The 19,834-nt window shown below is 40.1% G+C and overlaps 1 protein-coding gene across 2 annotated transcripts in view; it reads right to left on the bottom strand.

The window, feature by feature from the left end:
* The window catches only part of CLPTM1L (CLPTM1 like), a 76,160-nt gene that overhangs the window by 37,634 nt on the left and 18,692 nt on the right, over positions 1-19,834 (bottom strand). For both annotated transcript variants that reach the window (XM_032766730.2, XM_032766729.2), the window contains exons 7-9: positions 15,574-15,668; positions 6,622-6,706; positions 4,871-4,974 (exon numbers count right to left, since the gene is read on the bottom strand). In XM_032766730.2, the coding sequence (XP_032622621.1) occupies positions 4,871-4,974; positions 6,622-6,706; positions 15,574-15,668 (284 nt within the window). The remainder of the gene's footprint in view (positions 1-4,870; positions 4,975-6,621; positions 6,707-15,573; positions 15,669-19,834) is intronic.

Raw genomic sequence — 19,834 nt, 5'->3', positions numbered from 1 at the left:
GATTTGATAGCAGCCTTCAACTACCTGAAGGGAAGTTCCAAAGAGGATGGAGCTAGGCTGTTCTCAGTGCTGGCAGATGACAGAACAAGAAGCAATAGTCTCAAGTTGCAGTGGGGGAGGTCTACGATGGATATTAGGAAACACTATTTCAGTAGAAAGATGGTGAAGCACTGGAATGGGTTCCCTAGGGAGGTGTGGAATCTCCATTCTTAGAGGTTTTTAAGGCGTGGCTTGACAAATCTCTGACTGTGATGATTTAGTTGGGGATTGGTCCTGCTTTGAGCAGGGGGTTGGACTAGATGACCTCTTGACATCTCTTCCAACCCTAATATTCTATGACCGTAGCCTGGCCCTGGCAGATCATGCGGAGGACCTGGGGAAGGAAAAGAATGGGGGGAAAGGTGTAACTAAGTTCTCCCTGCTAGGGCACGAGAGCATCGCCTTGAGAGTTGAGCCCTTGGGCTTTCTGGGAACAGTAAAGAGGGAACTTGTGATTTTCTTGTGTAGTTGAAAAGGTCCCAGTGAGAGGTGTCCCAGGTCTGGCAGATGGAACGGAGAGTGGGGCAGTCCTGGATAGTGTTCTAAACCTCTTAGGGGAAAAAGGAGCCACAAGTCTCGGCATATAATGACCCCGATTGCTAAAGAGTGAGAGGACTTATCTGCAGCATCCATGGCCACTTGGAGACTCACCTTAATTGTCGGCAGCCTTCTTCCAGAAGGGCATAGAAGTGTTGTTGCTTTTCCTGTGGCAGGTTGTCCAGGAACTATGCGAGCTTGGTGTAACTGTGGAACTCATACTTCGCCAGCAGAGCCTGGTAGTTGGCAATATGAAATTGCAATGCTGCCGAGTAGACCTTCCTGCTCAAAAGGTCCAGGTGCTTGCCCACCTGCTCTGGAGGAGTGGATTTATGGGTGTGCTGGCAGACGCATTCAGTCACTGCATGCAGCACAATAGAATTGGGGGGGAGGTGGGAGGGGGGAAGAGGAAATCTACCCCCTTAGCTGAGAAAGTACTAGTGTCCTGTGGTCATAAACAGATAGTAGGAACTAGTAGAACAAAAGTACTATATATCTCTTTTGACTGTAAAGGGTTAACAAGTTCAGTAAGCCTGGCTGTCACCTGACCAGAGGACCAATCAGGGGACAGGATACTTTCAAATCTTTAGGGAGGGAAGCTTTCTGTGTTGTGCTGTTAGTTTTGGTTGTTGTTCTCTCTAGGTTCTGAGGTGACCAGGACATTGCAACCAGGTTCTCTCCAATCCTCTCCGATACAGGTCTCTTATAAGTTTCAAATAGTAATTACTAGGTAGATCGCGAGTTAGGCTTATGTTGTGTTTTATTTGCATGTGCATTGACTGAAGGAGTTCAAATTTGTATGTTTGCTGAAGGATTTTAATTTGTACTTGCTTATACTTAGGCTGGCGGAGAGTATTCCCAGTGCTATAGCTGAAAACTGGTCCTAATCCATCTTAAATTTACAAGATAATTTTTCACTGTTTTCTCTCTTTAATTAAACAGCTTTTCTTGTTTAAGAACCTGATTTTTTTTTATTCTGTGAACCCCAGGGGACTGGGTCTGGATTCACCAGGGGATTTGTGGGCCTCGGAGAAAGGAGGAAGGGGAGAGAGAAAGCTAATTTCTCTCTGTGTCAGGATACTTCTCTCTCAGGGAAGGTCTGGGAGGGGAGAGAGCGGAGGGGGGGGAGGTGCATTTATTACTCTCTGTTTAAGATTCAAGGAGTTTGACTCACATGATCTTCCAGGGTAACAGGGAGGGAAGCCTGGGAGAGCAACGGTGGGGAAAGGGTTTACTTTCCTTGTGGTAAGATCCAGAGGGTCTGGGTCTTGGGGTTCCTCGGGCAAGGTCTTGGGGGGGACCAGAGTGTACCAGACACTGGAATTCCTGGTTGGTAGCAGCGCTACAGGTTCTAAGCTGGTAATCAAGCTTAGAGGAATTCATGTTGGTACCCCATCTTTTGGACGCTAAGGCTCAGGGTGGGGAATTATACCATGACACCTGTCCATTTCAGTGTGGAGACACAGGAAGCCGGCACGTGCCAGACTACTCTCACAGGTTGCAGGATAGCACTGTGAACAGGCAGTGCCACCCAGATGTCCCTTGGGGTGCAGGGTGTCCATCAATTGATGGTGCTGATCCTGCTACCTCCTCCAGGGGTACAACCAGGTCCATGGCCACCTACTGTAGTAGATACTGATACTGCTTCTGGTTGTCAGGAGGCAAAAGCATGAGTGGTATAAAGCTTTAGGAGTGGTGAGGCCGTCGGTACTAGTGGGCCAGAATGCATAGGCTTGAAGCATCCCTCCTGTAGCAGTACCGATGCCACTGCTGGAGTGGGAAGTTCGTGTGGAGTGAGCAGCAGAGAATGAGGGTAGGACAGCTAGAGATGTGCTGACTGGAGAGGGGCTCACATTGTCCCAAGATCTGTGAAATGTCCCTGTGAGAAGTCAAAGAGCGAGGTGGTGTGTGCAGTGAACAGACCAACGGATGCTGAAATGCAAGCAGGACAGGTGGTGCGCACCCTGGGGAGAGTTCCAGGCAGGTAATTGGCATGACAGGTGGTGGGGCCATCAGGTCTTCCTTCTTCACCTTCCTCTCAGAGAGAGGAAGCTTAGTTGGTGGTGCAGCGGGGTCTGCGCTTGATGTCTCAACTGACCTGCGGCAGTTCAGGGAGGAAGTGCTGTGTTGGAGGCAGCCTGCAAAGGGGACCTGCTCCAATACCCATGCAAGTGCTTCTGGCTCTCAAGCCTGGGTTTATCCCAGACCGCTGGCACTGCCAGACCTGGGGCATGGGACGTGCTAGGAGGAGCACTCACCACTAGTGAAGGGCGCTGCACCGATTGTTCTGCCCCTCTGAGGTTGGACTGTGCATGCAGCCGGAGCACATCCTCCATAAGAAATGTGTGGAGATGAAGTTGGCACGCTTTTCGAATCTACAGATGGAAAGACTGACAGATCTTGCAGCAAGATGAGTCTCCCCAAGACAGTAGAGACAGCACTGGTGCTCGTCACTCACTAAGATGAGAGAGGGCACAATGCATAGTTTTTGAACCCTGGAACATGGGGCATAGTCCCTGGGGAAGGACACAGAAAATTGACTACACTACACTCAGAACTATACACAGCAATCTAAAGAGAAAAACAAAAGGCGGCTAGCTACAAATGAATGAAAGGGCTTTGTTAGCCATAACTACCATCGCAGAGGAAGAGGGATTCTGACTTCAGCCATGCGATGGTACAAGGAAACTGAAGGCATTGCTCCGCACAGCCTCATATAACTTTGCCTGATCATGCCGCTACTAACATTGCTCATGCGGGTCAACGGACACTGCTACATAAATTTTCTGGCTCCAACACATAGCATGCATGCACACCCACGTTTGGAATACATATAGTAGGAGTGCCAAACCTACTGACCATCCAAGACGCATACGATAATCTTCATAAGTTTGAGAGTCAGGGTGCACCTGCCAGGACTCAGACTTTCAGCCCTGCTCCTGGTGAAGCGCCAAGCCCTGGCAGGTGCACCCTGCAGGCCTGAAGCCCTGAGCCAAGGATTGTAAATACGTACTGTGAAAGTCATTCCCCAGTTTGGATTGCATGGTACAATAGGCTTAAAAACGGATCATATATTATGGTCTTTCTAAGTAGTGCCGTAACATTATGAAACTTCACACAGTTGAACTTTTTATGCCTTCTGAATTTTCTTTGTAGTTTTTGTTTAGTTTTTCTTCATACATTTTTCAACAGGAAATCTGAAAGTCAGTTCTGGCAGTCCTACTTTTCATTACTGACCTTTTTTTTTTAAATTGAATATTTACACAAATATTAGTAGAAAATTAGATCCTGAGTCAGAACTAGAGCTACCCAGGACACAGTTTCTATCCTGTGAACATATTTGAGTTTTTACAATTTTGTTTGTTCTGAATAGGATAAAAAGTCAAATTCTAAATTTTTGCTGGACTGAAATTTTGAAATATGGTCCCTAGAATTCCTGTCTCCCTGCATGGCAGGCTCTCTTGAACGTCATCTCTATTTGCCAGCCAGGGAGGCTGGCACACCCACAGTGCGCCTTGTTTGTTGAATGTTTTAACAAAATCAAAGCAGACAGAAAGCTGTTCAGTCAGAAATTTTTGATTAGCTCTAGTGAGAACAAATGACAGTCAGGACCCAATGCTAAATTTCTTAAAGGACCCATTTTAAAACTAATTACTGGGTTTACTTGAATGTTCTCGGAAAGTTAGTTCATAATTTCAAGAATAAATGCGGTAATTTTGGAGAACATAGGCACGTTCACATAATGAAGTTAAACTTTCAACAATTAAATGCTTGTACCATGAGCTCCCTAGTTAATGTTTATTTGAACCTTAATATGTGTGTTTTTTTGCAATGTTAAGGGACTCCAAATCAAAAGTCACATTTGAATCTTGTACTTCTAATTAGAAATAATACTCCAAGATTACAGGAACTGCAAAGTTGGTAAAAATATTTTGTTTCCAATTTGTTTACTTTACAGCACTTTATATTTGGACAGTTTTACTTGAAGAGAACACGTTAAACAGAAGTTATTCAGGAAAAGTTATTTAAAGTGTATTCTATCTAAACTGGAATTGTTCTAAATTAGTTCACTTAAAATTTAAACTGACAGTGACTATTTAGATAGATAGACAGACAGATAGATACATATGTACATACACATAGACACTATTTATATAAAAAATATATATATATATATATATATAAAATGAACAGTTTAACATCATCCCCATAGGACTGTAGATATAAATAGCAGCAACGTCAGCAATAAACCTATATTCAGACATAAGCAGACTTCAGAGCTTTATGAACTCACCTCAATCACTGCACCAATACCTGCTGGAATTAGTACCAATAAACTTGTTTGTTCATCCAAAAGGAAAAGAAATATTACCACGGTACTGAAGCATCGCCAAAGCACTGAATAAGTAAATAGAAATGAGCGTTAGTATAATTTAGATATTAAAGGAATAAGTGATACCTGATGAAAGAATGTTACGGTTAAACTATTATAAGATAAAGATAGAAAGAAGAATGACAACAGGCTATGTGAGCTGCTTCTCCAGATAAAGCTTCATGTGAGACTATAGATGATTATAGGAAGTGACGTCACAATAGAGTTATGATTTTAAATAGCAAGAATTTGCTGAGAACTAACAACCTGATTCAGAGTAAGCAAAAGTAAAAAAAATGCATAAGGAGTGAAATATTCTTGAATCAACAAAGAACTTGCAATAAGAAAATTATTTCTATAATGGAATACTGGTAGCAATACAACAATGTATCAGAAGTACTTTAAGATATTACTAAATATATGTTAGTGATTCTTGTTGAGAAAACCTCAGACAATAAAACTTTCTAGCTATGAAAATTTTAAAGTTTAGCCTGTGAAAACTGCCATGAAATCCTTGAACAAAATGAATTTGATGGTATTTGATAAAATAAGACACTTCGCACGTATGCAATTTCTCAGGTTCTGTTAAACTTTGCAATTATATATAGCACCATTTTCTGCCCAATGATTTTTATATTAGAGAAGAGGTGAAAGGCACAAGGAAGAGCAAGAACTGGACACTAAAAAACGCTAAGCAAACAGACATGAGTGTTTTTCAAAAACATCTGAGTGCCAAATAGTAAGTGCAGTCCCATTTAAATGCTAAACACAGCACAGACATGCCTTCTTTTCTCTTGGGAAAAGAGATTTTTCCAAGAGAATTCTCATGTCCTCCAATTCTAATTTCCTTCAAATAGTGTAACTGTAAGTAGTATTTAAAATGTACATCTTTAAACGCCCAACCATTTTGCCCAACTATAGAGATGCTGGAACTGAGAAGACACTTTGAAAACAGCATTACTTTAGTACCAAGAAACCAAAACTATCCAGTGACATTCAGAATCTTTCTACTTTGGTTTTACGCACTTATGTGGGTAGCAGCTAGCAAATATTCTCACGTTAACCTAGAACTCTAATCCTTGAAACTCACTGGACCATCATTGTAAATGCGTAGTATCACTGAAAATCGAGTGCAGTAAAGCATGTGCACATGGTAGAGGACGCTTCCAGTTGTAACCAAGAATAAAAGATTTTTGCACAAGAACAAAATGACAACTTACATTTCTCAAATACAACAATTTTAATTCCTCTCTCATAACAACCAACCACATTACCCATACGCTATCATTTGTAAACATTATATAAAAATTAGGGAAGTTTTCCCAATTAAGCTTTTGAAGTAATCGCTTAGTTTTCTTGTGGTCACACATTTTGCTCTTAGAAGAAAGTCATAATCAGAGATGTGGAATGATGTACCCAATAAAAATTGATCTCACAAGCAGTGTAAACATTATCACTATGCCTAATGCATCAAGACTAGAACCTGCCTATCTAAAGTCTTCTGCTAAATAACTAAATACTGTGATTAAATCACAGTACACTTTCCCATGACAATCGTACAAAAACTGTTTTCATTTTGCCACATCTAAAGAATGCCAGATATTCATGTGTTCTAATATACAAGAGTAAAAACAAGATCAATACACACCCTCTTTACCTCATATATGCCATACCTGCTTTTCTAGACATTCCAGTCATGCTTTTCTTTTTCTTCCAGAAGCTGATGTCATTTTTGAATGCAAGGAAATCAAAAAGAAGCTGCAAATACGAAGATATGCATCGTTAATTTGACTGAAACCTGCATTAATTCCAGCACATCAACTGAGTTAATAAAAACATGTACTTACAACTACATACTTAATGTAAGTTGATGGTTTCATTAAATAAAAAAGGTAGTCTAGATGCAGAAAGGAAAAGCTAAGAGATATGAACCCTGTTGTTAAGACCCAAGTTCCATAAAACATTGCAAGGAAAAACTAACTAGGGAATCTATGGACTGACACGACTACAAAGTTTCATCTTACAGGAAGACTCAGACTTTAAGGTCAGAAGGGACCATTATGATCAAAACAAAGGGAGCCAGGGACTCCATGCATCTTGTGAATTCTGCAGGACAGTAGTTCATGCGAGGAGCTAAGAAACTTGCAGAGCTCATGAATCCTTCAGTACTGCAAGAACTCAAGAGAGCTGAGAACCTTGCAGAGTTCCAAAGCCTCACATTACAAACACAGGAACTGCCATAGTGAATCAGCCCTGAAGTCCAGTATCTCATCTCTGACAGTATCTAATACCAGCTGCTTGATAGGAAAACGTAAAAAAATTGTAAAGGGTAAATGTGGCATAACGTGTTCTCTCGTATCATCTCATTCTGATCTCTACTAGTTAGAGATTGTCTTATTTCTAGGGATGTCAAGCAATTAAAAAAAATTAACAACAATTAATCACACTCAAACAATAATAGAATACCATTTAAATATTTTTGTATGTTTTCTACATTTTCAAATATATTGATTTCAATTACAAAACAGAATAAAAAGTGTACAGTGCTCATTTTACATTTATTTTTTATTACAAGTATTTGCACTGTAAAAAATGAAAAATTTTTCATTTCACCTAATGTAAGTACTGTACTGCAATCTCTATCATGAAAATTGAACTTACAAATGTAGAATTATGTAAAAAAAATGCATTCAAAAATAAAACAAAGTCTACTCAGTCCTACTTCTTGTTCAACCAATCGCTCATACAAGTTTGTTTACATTTGCAGGAGATAATGCTCATAACGCTTCTTGTTTATGTCACCTAAAAGTGAGAACAGTCGTTCTCATGGTACTGTTGTAACTGGCATCACAAGATATTTACATGCCAGATGTGCTAAAGATTCATATGTCCCATTATGCTTCAACCACCATTCCAAGAGACATGAGTCCATGACGATGATGGGTTCTGCTCAATAACAATCCAAAGCAGTGCAGACTGACACATGTTCATTTTCATTATCTGAGTCAGATGCCACCAGTATGCTCCACATCCCACCCCCTCAGATTTTGGAAAGCACTTCAGATTCTCAAACCTTGGGTCAAGTGCCGCAGCTTACTTTAGAAATCTCACATTGGTACCTTCTTTGCGTTTTGTAAAATCTACAGTGAAAGTGTTCTTAACATGAAAATGATCATGTGCTGAGTCACCATTCGAGACTGCTAAACATGAACTGTATGACAGAATGCCAGTAAAAGAGGAGGGGACATACAATTCTCCCCCAAGGAGTTCAGTCACAAATTTAATTGACACATTTTTTTAATGAGCGTCATCAGCATGGAAGCACGTCCTCTGGAATGATGGCCAAAGCATGAAGGGACATAAAAGTGTTTAGCATATCTGGCACCTAAAAATCTTGCAATGCCAGCTACAAAAGTGCCATGCAAATGCCTGTTCTCACTTTCTGGTGACACTGTAAATAAGAAGCTGGCAGCATTATCTCCTGTAAACCTAAACAAAAAATTTATTTGTCTTAGCGATTGGCTGAACACGAAGTAGAACTGAGTGGACTTGCAGGCTCTGAAGTTTTACATAACTGCACTCAAAAACAAAACAATGTAATGGGGGAGGGTTAGCTCAGTGGTTTGTGCATTGGCCTGGTTTGTGTGAGGGTTCAATCCTTGAGGGGCCCATTTAGGGATCAGGACAAAAATTTGTTAGAGGATTAGTCCTGCTTTGAGCAGGGGGTTGGACTAGATGACCTCTTGAGGTCCCTTCCAACCCTGATGTTCTATGATTCCATAGTACACCAACAAAAAAAAAAATAAATCTATATTTGTGAGTTGTACTTTCACAACAGATTGCACTACAGTACTTGTATGAGGTGAATTGAAAAATAACTATTTCTTTTATCATTTTTACAGTGTAAATGTTTATAATAAAAATATACACTGATTTCATTTAAAACAATATATGAAATCAAAATAAATAATATTTAATAAATTTCAATTGTTTAACAGTGCAATTAAAAGTGCAATTGCAATTTTTTTCATCTCGATAATCTGAGTTAATTGCATGAGTTAACTGCGATTGACAGCCTTACTTATCTCCTGAAGCATGAGATTTAATATACCTTCCAAAATTTGTTAAGCATTATCTAGTAAGGGGGTAGGCAACCTATGGCACGTGTGCCAAAGGTGGCACGCGAGCTGATTTTCAGTGGCACTCACACTGCTCGGGTCCTGGCCACCGGTCCAGGGGGCTCTGCATTTTAATTTAATTTTAAATGAGGCTTTTTAAACATTCTAAAACCTTATCTACTTTACATATAACAATAGTTTAGTTATATACTATAGACTTCTAGAAAGAGTCTAAAAACATCAAAATGTATTATTGGCACACGAAACCTTAAATTAGAGAGACTAAATTAAGACTTGGCACACCACTTCTGAAAGGTTGCCGACCTCTGATCTAGTATAACTCTGGATATTCTTGTTAGCCATGTGTGTCCAATCCTTTCATGAATCTTGGTAATTTTTCAGCCTCAACAACTTTCTGTAGGTTTTACTGTAGATTCAGCTAACAGAAGAAGTTTTTTCTATTGGTATTACACCTCCACCTCCTTGAATGATGTTATCTATATCAACAGAAGCACTCATTCATTGACATAGCTGAATCAACACTGGGGGTTTGGCCAGCATGACTATGTTGGTCAGAACAGTATATTCACACTCCTGACTGACACAGCTATGCTGAAATAACTTTTAAGTTTAGATGAAGCCTAACATTTTACCATGTGTTGGCTAATTCAGGTATAAAAATACTTTCCTCATGAAGACAAGGCTAAAACTTCAAAGGCTTAGTATTTAAAAAAATAGGACAGGTATTACCACTTGAGTGAGTTTTTTATAGCACCAACTAGTAGTTGAAAACCCATGTTGTCGTAATGGCTTTTCAATAAAATAAAAAATGACTGAGACCTAAAAAAACTGCATGATATTTGACTACAAATCCCAATGATTGAACCTGGTGTTATTCTAAACAAAAAGCACTAAACCATGCTTGTGACTGTTTCCATCACTTCACACTTACTCAGACATTCTCAGCTTCCAAATGATGTTTGTGGTTATTATATGCACTGACTGTGTTGTGCTGGGAAAGTTGTGTGGATCTGTGCAGGGGGCAGATTAGGAGTGTGTGCTGCAGAGAGGGATAATGTGTATTTGGGACTATTGTGTGCTGCAGCATGGGTGTGGCAGTCAGGCCAAGTAATCCACCATCTGTGCAGTTTCCTTCATACAACCAATGGTAAAATGCTGTATGTACTAAAAGAGAATTTAATGATTTTGTTAAACTGATCACTAATAGAAGCAGCAATTTAACTATAGAATATTTACATTAACTAGAAATGATTTAGCAGCTTGAGCAGCTCCTCATACAAACTCAGAAGAACAAAAGTTGTCCGTTCTCAACCTTGAATAACTATTCCTGTATGAAGACTCTTTAAGACTTATTTAATTTTAAAAGACTACTTTAAGAACTAAGACTTTTATATAGAAAATAAAAGTATGTATTTTTTGAAATCAGAATTTCAATTCCTGTTGAACCCCGATGAAATTAAGAACTCTCTCAGAAAATGGAAGAGACTTTAAACTCTTCAAATATTATCAGAGACTTTCCCACCACAAAAAAACAAAGGCAATTAGAAGTGTTGCATATTTATTAAGTAGACCACATATTCACAAGACAAAGATGTCAAGATACCTAATTCCCAACAGCACTGAACCAATGAAGGAATAACAGCATCCAATTTTAAATCTAGACAAGATTGAAAGAGGTGTGTTTTCCTATGAATTCATGAAAGTAGGAAGGAGAAGAGTACAAAAACTCTGGTGTGATCCTGCAGCAGTACACTCTTGTCTACTACCTTCTCAACTTGAACAGCACTCAACACAACTGATCCTGTTTATCTTTGACAGTAAACTGCCACAGACAGCTAAAAAGGAAAACAGCAGCCACCATCAGTAGCAAAAAGCAACCTTCTAGCCAAGCTGACATCATTAAGACTTCAATACAGTATGAAAATAGCTAGAGAACTGCCAAGGGATTAAAAAACTTTGTGAAATGCTTTTATCGGAACATTGAAATTTTATTGTGACATACTAGCAGCTTCTGCTATTAATTATCACTTCATTAGACCATATATTCTTGGAAAGGAAATGGGCTGAATATTAGTAAACAAAAATCTAATGGGATTTAATTTGGATTTAAGATTCTTAATAATCACTAATTGGCCTGCATTAAGACAACTCCTTAAATGGCTTCTTTTAAAAAAATTAATTTAAATACTTTCTTTGATTTCAGAGGATTTAGTTAAGACTACTTACATTGATCATTCATAAACCATTATCCTTAATAAATCAAACTGGACTTACCTGCCTCTAAAATTATTTTGCTCATCTATGATATACTAAGACTGGACTCAATTTTGGAAAGTAAAACTTTGGTCTTAACTTACAAAAAGAGAAAATTTCCCATTAAATGCAGGCCCACTCAAAGATAGTTTTTTGTTTAAAACTCTGTTAAAAACTTTCTACAGAGGCGCACTCAGAAGAGACAGTAACAGAACTAGTCACTTATCATTTGTATTCTGTTTTATGTTGTCTTGTTTAATGTTTTCTTTTCCTTTAATAATGCAAGAGATTTGATGGTGGATGATTTTGCTTGGATTTAGTGGTGATGTCTCTGAAGTACATAAAAGTACCCTTGGGACTAGAAGACTGGGAGAACTAGGAAGAGATAGCCTACCACTTCTTGTTTCTCTAGATATTTTTAGTAATTTTGGAGATAATTACTTAGCTCTCAGCAATTTGAAATACCTCTTTCCACCCCAAATGTCCCAAATACTTAGAACCTCAGAGAGGCAATGGCTGAAACTTCAGTATTTTCAGCCCTCTGCTGAACAAAACAGACAGAAACATTATAGGGTGACTTCCCATTGAAGGATAAACTGATGAAGAGTCTAGGTACATTCTTAACATAACTTGTTTATTTTTCCACTGCATATACCAGTCTGAACAGAGGTTGTCAGTCAAAATAAGCAGGCTCTCTTTCAGGAATTTCAGCCAAAATACTTAATATACCTATAGGAGCAATTTGGACTCAAGAACAGGCTGAATCTGAACAATTTTCCTTGACAAAATTGACAATTTACTCCCAACAAATATTCTTGAAGCTAGAACTTATGAAACTGTCCACAATCCAGAATAAATATGATCAAGGCTTTGTGGATGCTATGGAAGCAAAAAACCCTTTTCGTGGCCTCTCCACATAACTACGGAATGAGAATCTGAGAAGTCTTTATGTTGCAAGCCACCACTTTTGTTCCAATACTTCTGCCACCAATGTTCTATCATCTTTCCTCTTACTTCAGTTGTCACAGGTCATCTGTTGTCACTACAATTAAGATGATCTGAATGATCAAAGCCAAGGTCACTGTGGATATATCTACACTGCAAAGTATGCCTAGGCTCAGACTCAGGCTTGAGGACAAACTCCACTTCCATCTACACACAAATCTCTGACTTGGGCTCGGACCCATGATCCTAGAACACTAGATGGAGGGTTCAAACCCTATTGCTTTGCAGTGCAGATGCAAGCCCTCTCCCTCCCCCAGACTCAAGTCCTTGGAACCCACAACGAGTAACCCACAGTCACACGGGCCAACTTCCTTTGTCGTCTCTATCCTATAAATCACCAATTGACTCCAGGGAAACAGAAAGAATCCTGCCCTCGTGCATTTCGGAAATGCATTTTCTAACAGCCAGCAATTACTCCAGGAATATCTTTTATACTTGTCCCCTCAGGGTAAAACCACACACACCTGAATGCCTCAGAAGCCTACATCCCCACTGTAGCCACAGTCTACTTTCCAACCCCAGACTGATTGGCAATGGACCTACAGCAGTATGGGGTAGCCAGCTTCCAGAGGGTTATAGGAACCTGTGTCTCGACTTGCATGTCCACCCTCATGCACGTGTCTTTAGGGAGAGTCGGGAGAGGCTGTATCTTTTTTCATGTGAAATTTCTGGACCTACCACTGGTCATCCTAGATCTGCAAAATGATTTGGTCTCACCAATCTGAGTTTGTGGCCCTGCTCTAGAAGTGCCAGTAGGGGGTATCCATGACTATCCCAAGAGTCATGAGCAGCAGCATCCAGGTCAAGTCTGCCATGTCTGTGTCCGGCTCCATCAGAAGTTCTCTCAGGCACCTCTGATTGGTCAGAAAATGCTGCTGAAATGTCCACCATCTCACAGAATTTCTGCCCATTTATTGAAACAGCAAGAGAAATTCTTCAAGTAGCACCGCCTTGATATTGCTGGTTCTGGCTGCTGAAAGCACACAGACAAAACAATGGCTTGGCAAGATGTTTGCAGGATAGTCAAACTTCCTGTAATGTGCAGAGTGGAACCCAGACTGCACCACAGTCAAAGAGCTACAGAGACCATGTTTTGCAAAGGTGCTACAAAGGCTGGGATGTGGTTAGTTGGAATCTGGTCTGCGTGATACAGTGTGGACGCCAGAGCCCTGGGTTCAAGCCCAGGTTAGAAAATTCTTTACTTAGGGTTGATAATCAATGCAGATGCTTAAAGCCTAGGTTCTCTAACCTAGGGTTCACTGACTTGAGTCCCACTAACTCTGGGCTTACATTGCAGTGCAGGCAAACCTGATGGGCCATGTTCTTCAGAACCTGCTGAGCAGCAAAGGGGAGGAATAGCAGCAGTGTGGTAGCTGGATGTGCCATGCAGGAAGTTTGATCATCTAAATACCAGGTTATATAGAGTGGACATTCTTTCAGAGTGCTGCTGGAGACCTGCTTCTTGTCGGAGCCATTGACTCAAGACTGGAAGTAGAACAACAGCCTGAGTTGACTCCAGTCAGTCCCACGAGGACAGGTAATATGAGGAGCACACTCACTGCACATTTCTGCTGCTGAAGCAATATGGGCAAATGAATAATAAGAGTATTTTCTTCAATATTTTGCTCCATTAAGAGTTAAAGTTGTCTGCTTGGAGATGAACATCTTGCTGGAAGCAAGAAGGTGCAGGTGCTTCATGGGTAGAGTAATGATCTCAGATGACTGGTCACTACATCAAAATGGAATAGTAGACTAGTTGGCCCATAATGTTAAATGGGTAGGTGCAGAAAGAATTTTACTATTGGAGAATGAGTTCAGACAGTCACATGAGAGATGGAACTGTGTTTCAGAGGAAGGAAGAAAGCATGACCATCTGCTGAAGGCCTGATGACAGTTTTATGAATTTGTAAGGTTTGGTGCTGAGCCATGAAACACTAAACAGACTAATAGAGAATTCTGAGTGTGCGCACACATTTCTCTAACAAGGATATAAACCACTCGGAGAACACAAATCTCCCACTGCTTGAAGGCCAGGACAATATTAACACAAAACAGTCCAGATTCTCTGGTTCATTCCTCTCCCTTTTCTTTGATTAGGCAAAAAATGGCCACAACTCCCCCAGCTGAGGACTCTCCTGGTATAGAGGAACCAAGTTGGTATAACCAGCCCCTAAATGCCCTTGTAACAATGACATAAGATGTGACAATAGCACGAAAAATGACATCCAGAGAAGGTGTGCTCTGGCAATTTCCAACTGGCAGACAGCGCCCTTGACAGGGGTACCATCTAGTAAGTTTAGAACAGATCCATGACTATTCAGACTCCACTTGGGACATGGTCGGTGCAGAATCAGTGAGAGAATCAGAACTATAACCTGTTTCCTGACAGTTACGTTCCCTCCTCTCTGCTAGAAAATCTCAGAGCAGAAAATCTGAGCCAGCATTCATATGCAATGATTTTCAGGTTTTAGTTTAACTCAGGTTAAATAAAGAAATTGACACAATATTATTTCACTAAGAGTTAAATATTTTACATGTCAATTAAGAATGTTAACTTTTATAAAAGTTGATAATTTATAAACTAATAATTCTTTCCAGAAGATACTTGTTTGATTGTTAGAAATAAAAGAATTATCAATTGTATCTTTAACCCTTCACTGATTTCTAATTACAGTCTACATTAATTTTTAAACCAATATGTATATTCAACAGCAGATCAAAGTTGCTGTTTTGTTATGAGGATGGGTGATCAATTTTCAATGTTGGCTGATAGCCAGCTTGCAAATAAAAATTCAACTGTCCATTGAAGCCATTAACCTTTTCATTATCCACTGGTGAAGTGTGATCCACAAACAGCTGAGGTAAGAAGATAGCCAGACACACAAGGAAATGTAGTAACTCTCTTTCTGGGAAGGACTGGACAGGGTGGTTTAACCCCTAATTTTGAAATTGGATTTAGGAGTAGAAATCAGGTTTTCTGGCTTAAATTTAAAAATATATTGCATAGATGTTCCCTTGCAGAACATGATGTTTTGCTATTGAATTTTCGATTTGTATTTATGAAGGAAAAATTCGTATAGCATAGTATATATATTTACATTAACATTTCCAAAAACAATTATTGGTATTTAGAGAAATGTGAGTGTCAATGCTCAAAGTACCTTTACTTTTTTTAATTTACTTATACTTAAGCGTATACTGCTTAAAAACAGCAAGTGATCCACTTACATGGAATGCTGCTACAAAGAATGTCAAAGCCAAAAAGTATAAGTTAGTATCCACAAAAATTCCTTTTACTTCATCGGCATCCTTTTCTGAAAAGCCTGGAAGAAAGAGTAGGTAAAATGTGAAAGTATCAAAAAATTAGCATTCTAGATATTAGTATAGTAGATTCAAGCATAAAGGAAGCCCTTTTTAAGTGGCACAAGATTTAATAATAAAAATAATAAAAACCAGATGCTAGCTTTGTTGATAAAAAAACAATTTTTGTATGTTTTACCTAAAAACATTTAGAGTTAGTAATTTATAAGTTGCTGATCTTGACCAGTCACTAAATTTGGTTCTACAAGAGTTTGTCTAGTCTTTAAAATCAGCTCCAAAATGAATAAGGAAAGGGGAAGTTTGGCAACTAAAATTTTATACACCTATATGCCACAAAGCTTTTGCTGACTGTAAGAAGGTGTCATTAATCAGGAAGGCAACCCTTCCCAGAATTGTTGCCTGAAGAATATTCAGAGATTCCAAGGCAGAAGGGACCATTGTGCTCATCTAGTCTAAACTCTTGTATAACACAGGCCACAGAACTTCCCCAAAATAATTCCTAGAACATTGGCTGTTTTTCTAAAAGCTATCTTGATTTTAAAATTGTCACTGATGGAGAATCCTAGTGTAGACCTGCCCAAAATAAGTCCTGGTAAGATTTAAAATCCTCCGAGAGGAGAGGCAAAGAATCTGGGATTACAGAGTTGTCAAGGAAAGGAGAGGATAGGACTGCTGGCATCACTTGGGGTAGAGGTTGCTCCTTTGGCAAAGGCTGCCCCCAAAAGAGGTGTCTCAAGAGGCTAGACCTCCTCTTGCATATGTAACAGAGGCCACTCTTGGGGCTGGCCATCTCAGGATCAAGGGAATCGCCCTCTGGACTGGAGTAGAAATCTAGACCTCTTCAAGCAGGGAGTACCCCACAGGTCCCAAGGTGATCACTGAGAGAGAGTATGGCATAGGGGGTCAATACATTGAGGATGCCAAGAATCTGCCCTTACTGTTAGAACAACTGTGCTCTTAGTTAAGACACTTTCCCTTTGCTGCCCATTGCAAGATCTTTGGGACTTTTCACCAAGACAAAGACCAACTGGATGACTCCATATTAGAGTAGGAAGAACCCTCTCAGAAGTCCTTGGGCACTCTTGGTGGCCACTCCAGCAGGACCACAGAATAGCCCAATTTATCCACATTCCAATGAGAGAAGGGCAAAGTTGGTATCAGGGATGGGACTGTTGTCAGTACCAGAAAATCTTCCATGACAGTACCAAAGAGCACAACAGAGTTGTTGTGGGTTTCAAAAGGCACCTGTATTAACTGAAATTAATGGTAACTTAGAGGACAGAGATGGCACCAAGGACATATCAGTGCTGCCCCACAGGCATCTACACTGAGAAGGTGCCTGTGGTTTTACTGGTACCGAGGACATCAACAGCAGCAGCCTCAACCCTGAGTCTGTAGATTTTGAGGGGCCTGAAACACCTGGCAGTGCTGATAGTACACTCGCCTCCGGACTAAGTAGGCAGAATAAGTCTGTTACCAACATATAGGCTTGTGGGATCGTAGATACCAAAAAGCAGTGGCACCATAGGTACCAGATTCAATGGTTGTCCACCAGGTGGGCCCCGAGTCAGCGGTACAGGACTCGGAATCTCCAGCCTTGATGTGAATCAACAGCTTGGCTGTACCCTGGATCTTGTGGATGTTGAGGAGCTACCTTCGATAAAGAGGACAACTATCTCCTCAATTTCAAACATCCCTGATATGTTTTGTAGGTCTCTTCTGGGGTACCTCAGGGAACACATATCAACCCCTTCCTCTTCATGGGGAAGTCAAGAGTCCAGGGGTTTGTCTACCAGTGCTGGTGCAGAAGGTGGCTGGCTGAGGACTGCCAGTCCTGCTAGTGGAAGAAGGTCTTGGTACTAGTGCAGGCCTCATAGCCTATTCCAACAAAAGCTGCTTCAGGTGAAGGTCTCTTGCAAACTCTGTGTTCTCCCAGCAGATGATACATTCTCCTTAATGTGACTTTCATCTACACGCAGGAAGTGTAGGAGTCAGCTGTTGGGAATAGAAAGTCCACCTAACAAGCAACGTTTGAAGGCCTGGACAACGCTGCATGCCCTATAGTGCTGAGCACCAGGAATTACTCTAAGGACAAACTAAATTAGCTACAAACTATAATACACTACAGAGACTATTAAAATTTGTTTACAAGAGAAGTCCCAGTGACACAAGTGTGATGCAGAGAAAAAAAAGCCATGAGAAGACTTGCACAGGGGGAGCTCCAACTAAGGTTACTGGCAGTATGAAGGGACTGAGGGGGGATTAGGGTAGCATCACCATTATATTGTTTCAGAAGGGGCCACGAGGCAACACAGGGTGTGCGCGCTGTTCCAATAGGTACCACGGTGGGGAAAGTCTCCATCTCTGTGCCCTCAGCACAAATGCACCTGAGTGAAATACCCATCTGCAACCATTCAAAGAATAAGCAATGTAGATTATACCTACAAGATAGTAGACTATAACCCTCAAAAGTGACTCTGAAAAGGACTTAAGAAATGATGGTGGATAACCAACTGAACATATACTCCCAGCTCTAGCTAGAAGGGCTATCAATCAGACATAAACAGGAATACTGAGGAGGGACACGATATCATCCCAGCACATGACTCTTGTGAGAGTACTGCATCTGTCAGGATTTTAAATAGGATGATGAAAGAAAACTGGAAAGAGTTCAGAGAAAAGCCACAAGAATGATCCAGAATCTGAGAAACAGGGCTTACAGTGAGAGATTTTAAGAAGGTAAATTGATCTAGCTTATTCAAAAGGTTAAGAGATGACAGTATATAAATACCAACACAGGGACAAGTAAAAAGCAACAAAGTGTCCATATGTCTGACGAAGTGGGTATTCACCCATAAAAGCTTATGTTCCAATACATCTGTTAGACTATAAGGTGCCCCAAGACTCTTTGTTGTTTTTTACAGATCCAGACTAACACAGCTACCCCTCCGATACTTAACACAGGGACAAAACATTAATACTAGAAGGTTCTTTAACCAAGCAGAAAGAGATCCAATGGCAAGAAGCTGAAGTCAGTGAAGTTCAAACTGAAAATAAAATGCACATTTTTAACTGTGAGGATAATCAACAGATTACCAAGGTTTGTGGTAAATTCAGAGTCTTTAAATTAAGACTGGATGTATTTAGAAAGATTAAACTACAAGTTACTAAGCTAGATGCAGAAATTACTTGGTGAAATTCTATGCTCTGTAAAAAGTGACAAAGAGTCCTGTGGCACCTTATAGACTGACTGACTGATTCTTGCCTGTATATTTATACCTGCCTCTGGAAATTTCCACCACATGCATCTGACGAAGTAGGTATTCACCCACAAAAGCTTATGTTCCAATACTTCTGTTAGTCTATAAGGTGCCACAGGACTCTGTCACTTTTTACAGATCCAGACTAACACGGCTACCCCTCTGATACTCTATGCTCTGTGTTATACAGATTAGACTAGATCATAATGTTCCTTTCTAACCTTAATCCATGCCTTTCCTTTATCCTATATTTTCAGGAAAGGGGTTTTCTTATTGAACAGAATTTAAAGTACCCTTTCTTTATGAGCAAATTTTCTTTTTAAATAAGGTAACTCAGAATGTTGTGCAATGATTGTACAGGGAAATTCCTGTGTCTTCTTTACCCCTTAAAGTTAGTTATTAAATGGGAAAGAGCCATCACATCCTCTCAAGATAGATGGGATTTTAAAATGTTTCATACGTATTTGTCCTGTTTCAGCCAATCTATTGCAGTTGAAATATAAGATCATAACAGTAGTACTGGGCATCAGTGAAAACAAACTCCTAAATTTTGTTATCTTGAGGTCTCTGAACTATGAAGAATGCAACAGATACTGATTCAGCTTTTGGTTTTGGATACTTTTTCTATTATTTTTAAGAGAGAGAAAAAACCTTGGGAAGAATTCACTCCTTCACTGTTGGCCCTTTTATGCCGCTATTGTAGTGCAGAAGAGTCTTTACAGCCCAGATCTGGCTTGGGAAAGTTCCGCCTGCTGCAGGATTTGCACAGGGCAATTTATGCTATTATGTCTCTGCCACAAGCCCCAGGATAGGAGGCATAAAAAGAAACTTCCACCCATATGTAGCTGGGGACAGGCTACCTAAGATACTCTGGGGACCACAATTGCAGCCCAGAATCAGGAATGTGA

Source organism: Chelonoidis abingdonii, chromosome 2 (genome assembly GCF_003597395.2).
Source record: "Chelonoidis abingdonii isolate Lonesome George chromosome 2, CheloAbing_2.0, whole genome shotgun sequence".
NCBI classification, from domain to species: Eukaryota; Metazoa; Chordata; order Testudines; family Testudinidae; genus Chelonoidis; species Chelonoidis abingdonii.
Note: the sequence above shows the minus strand (reverse complement) of the source record. Positions and strands in the feature narration are given on the sequence as shown.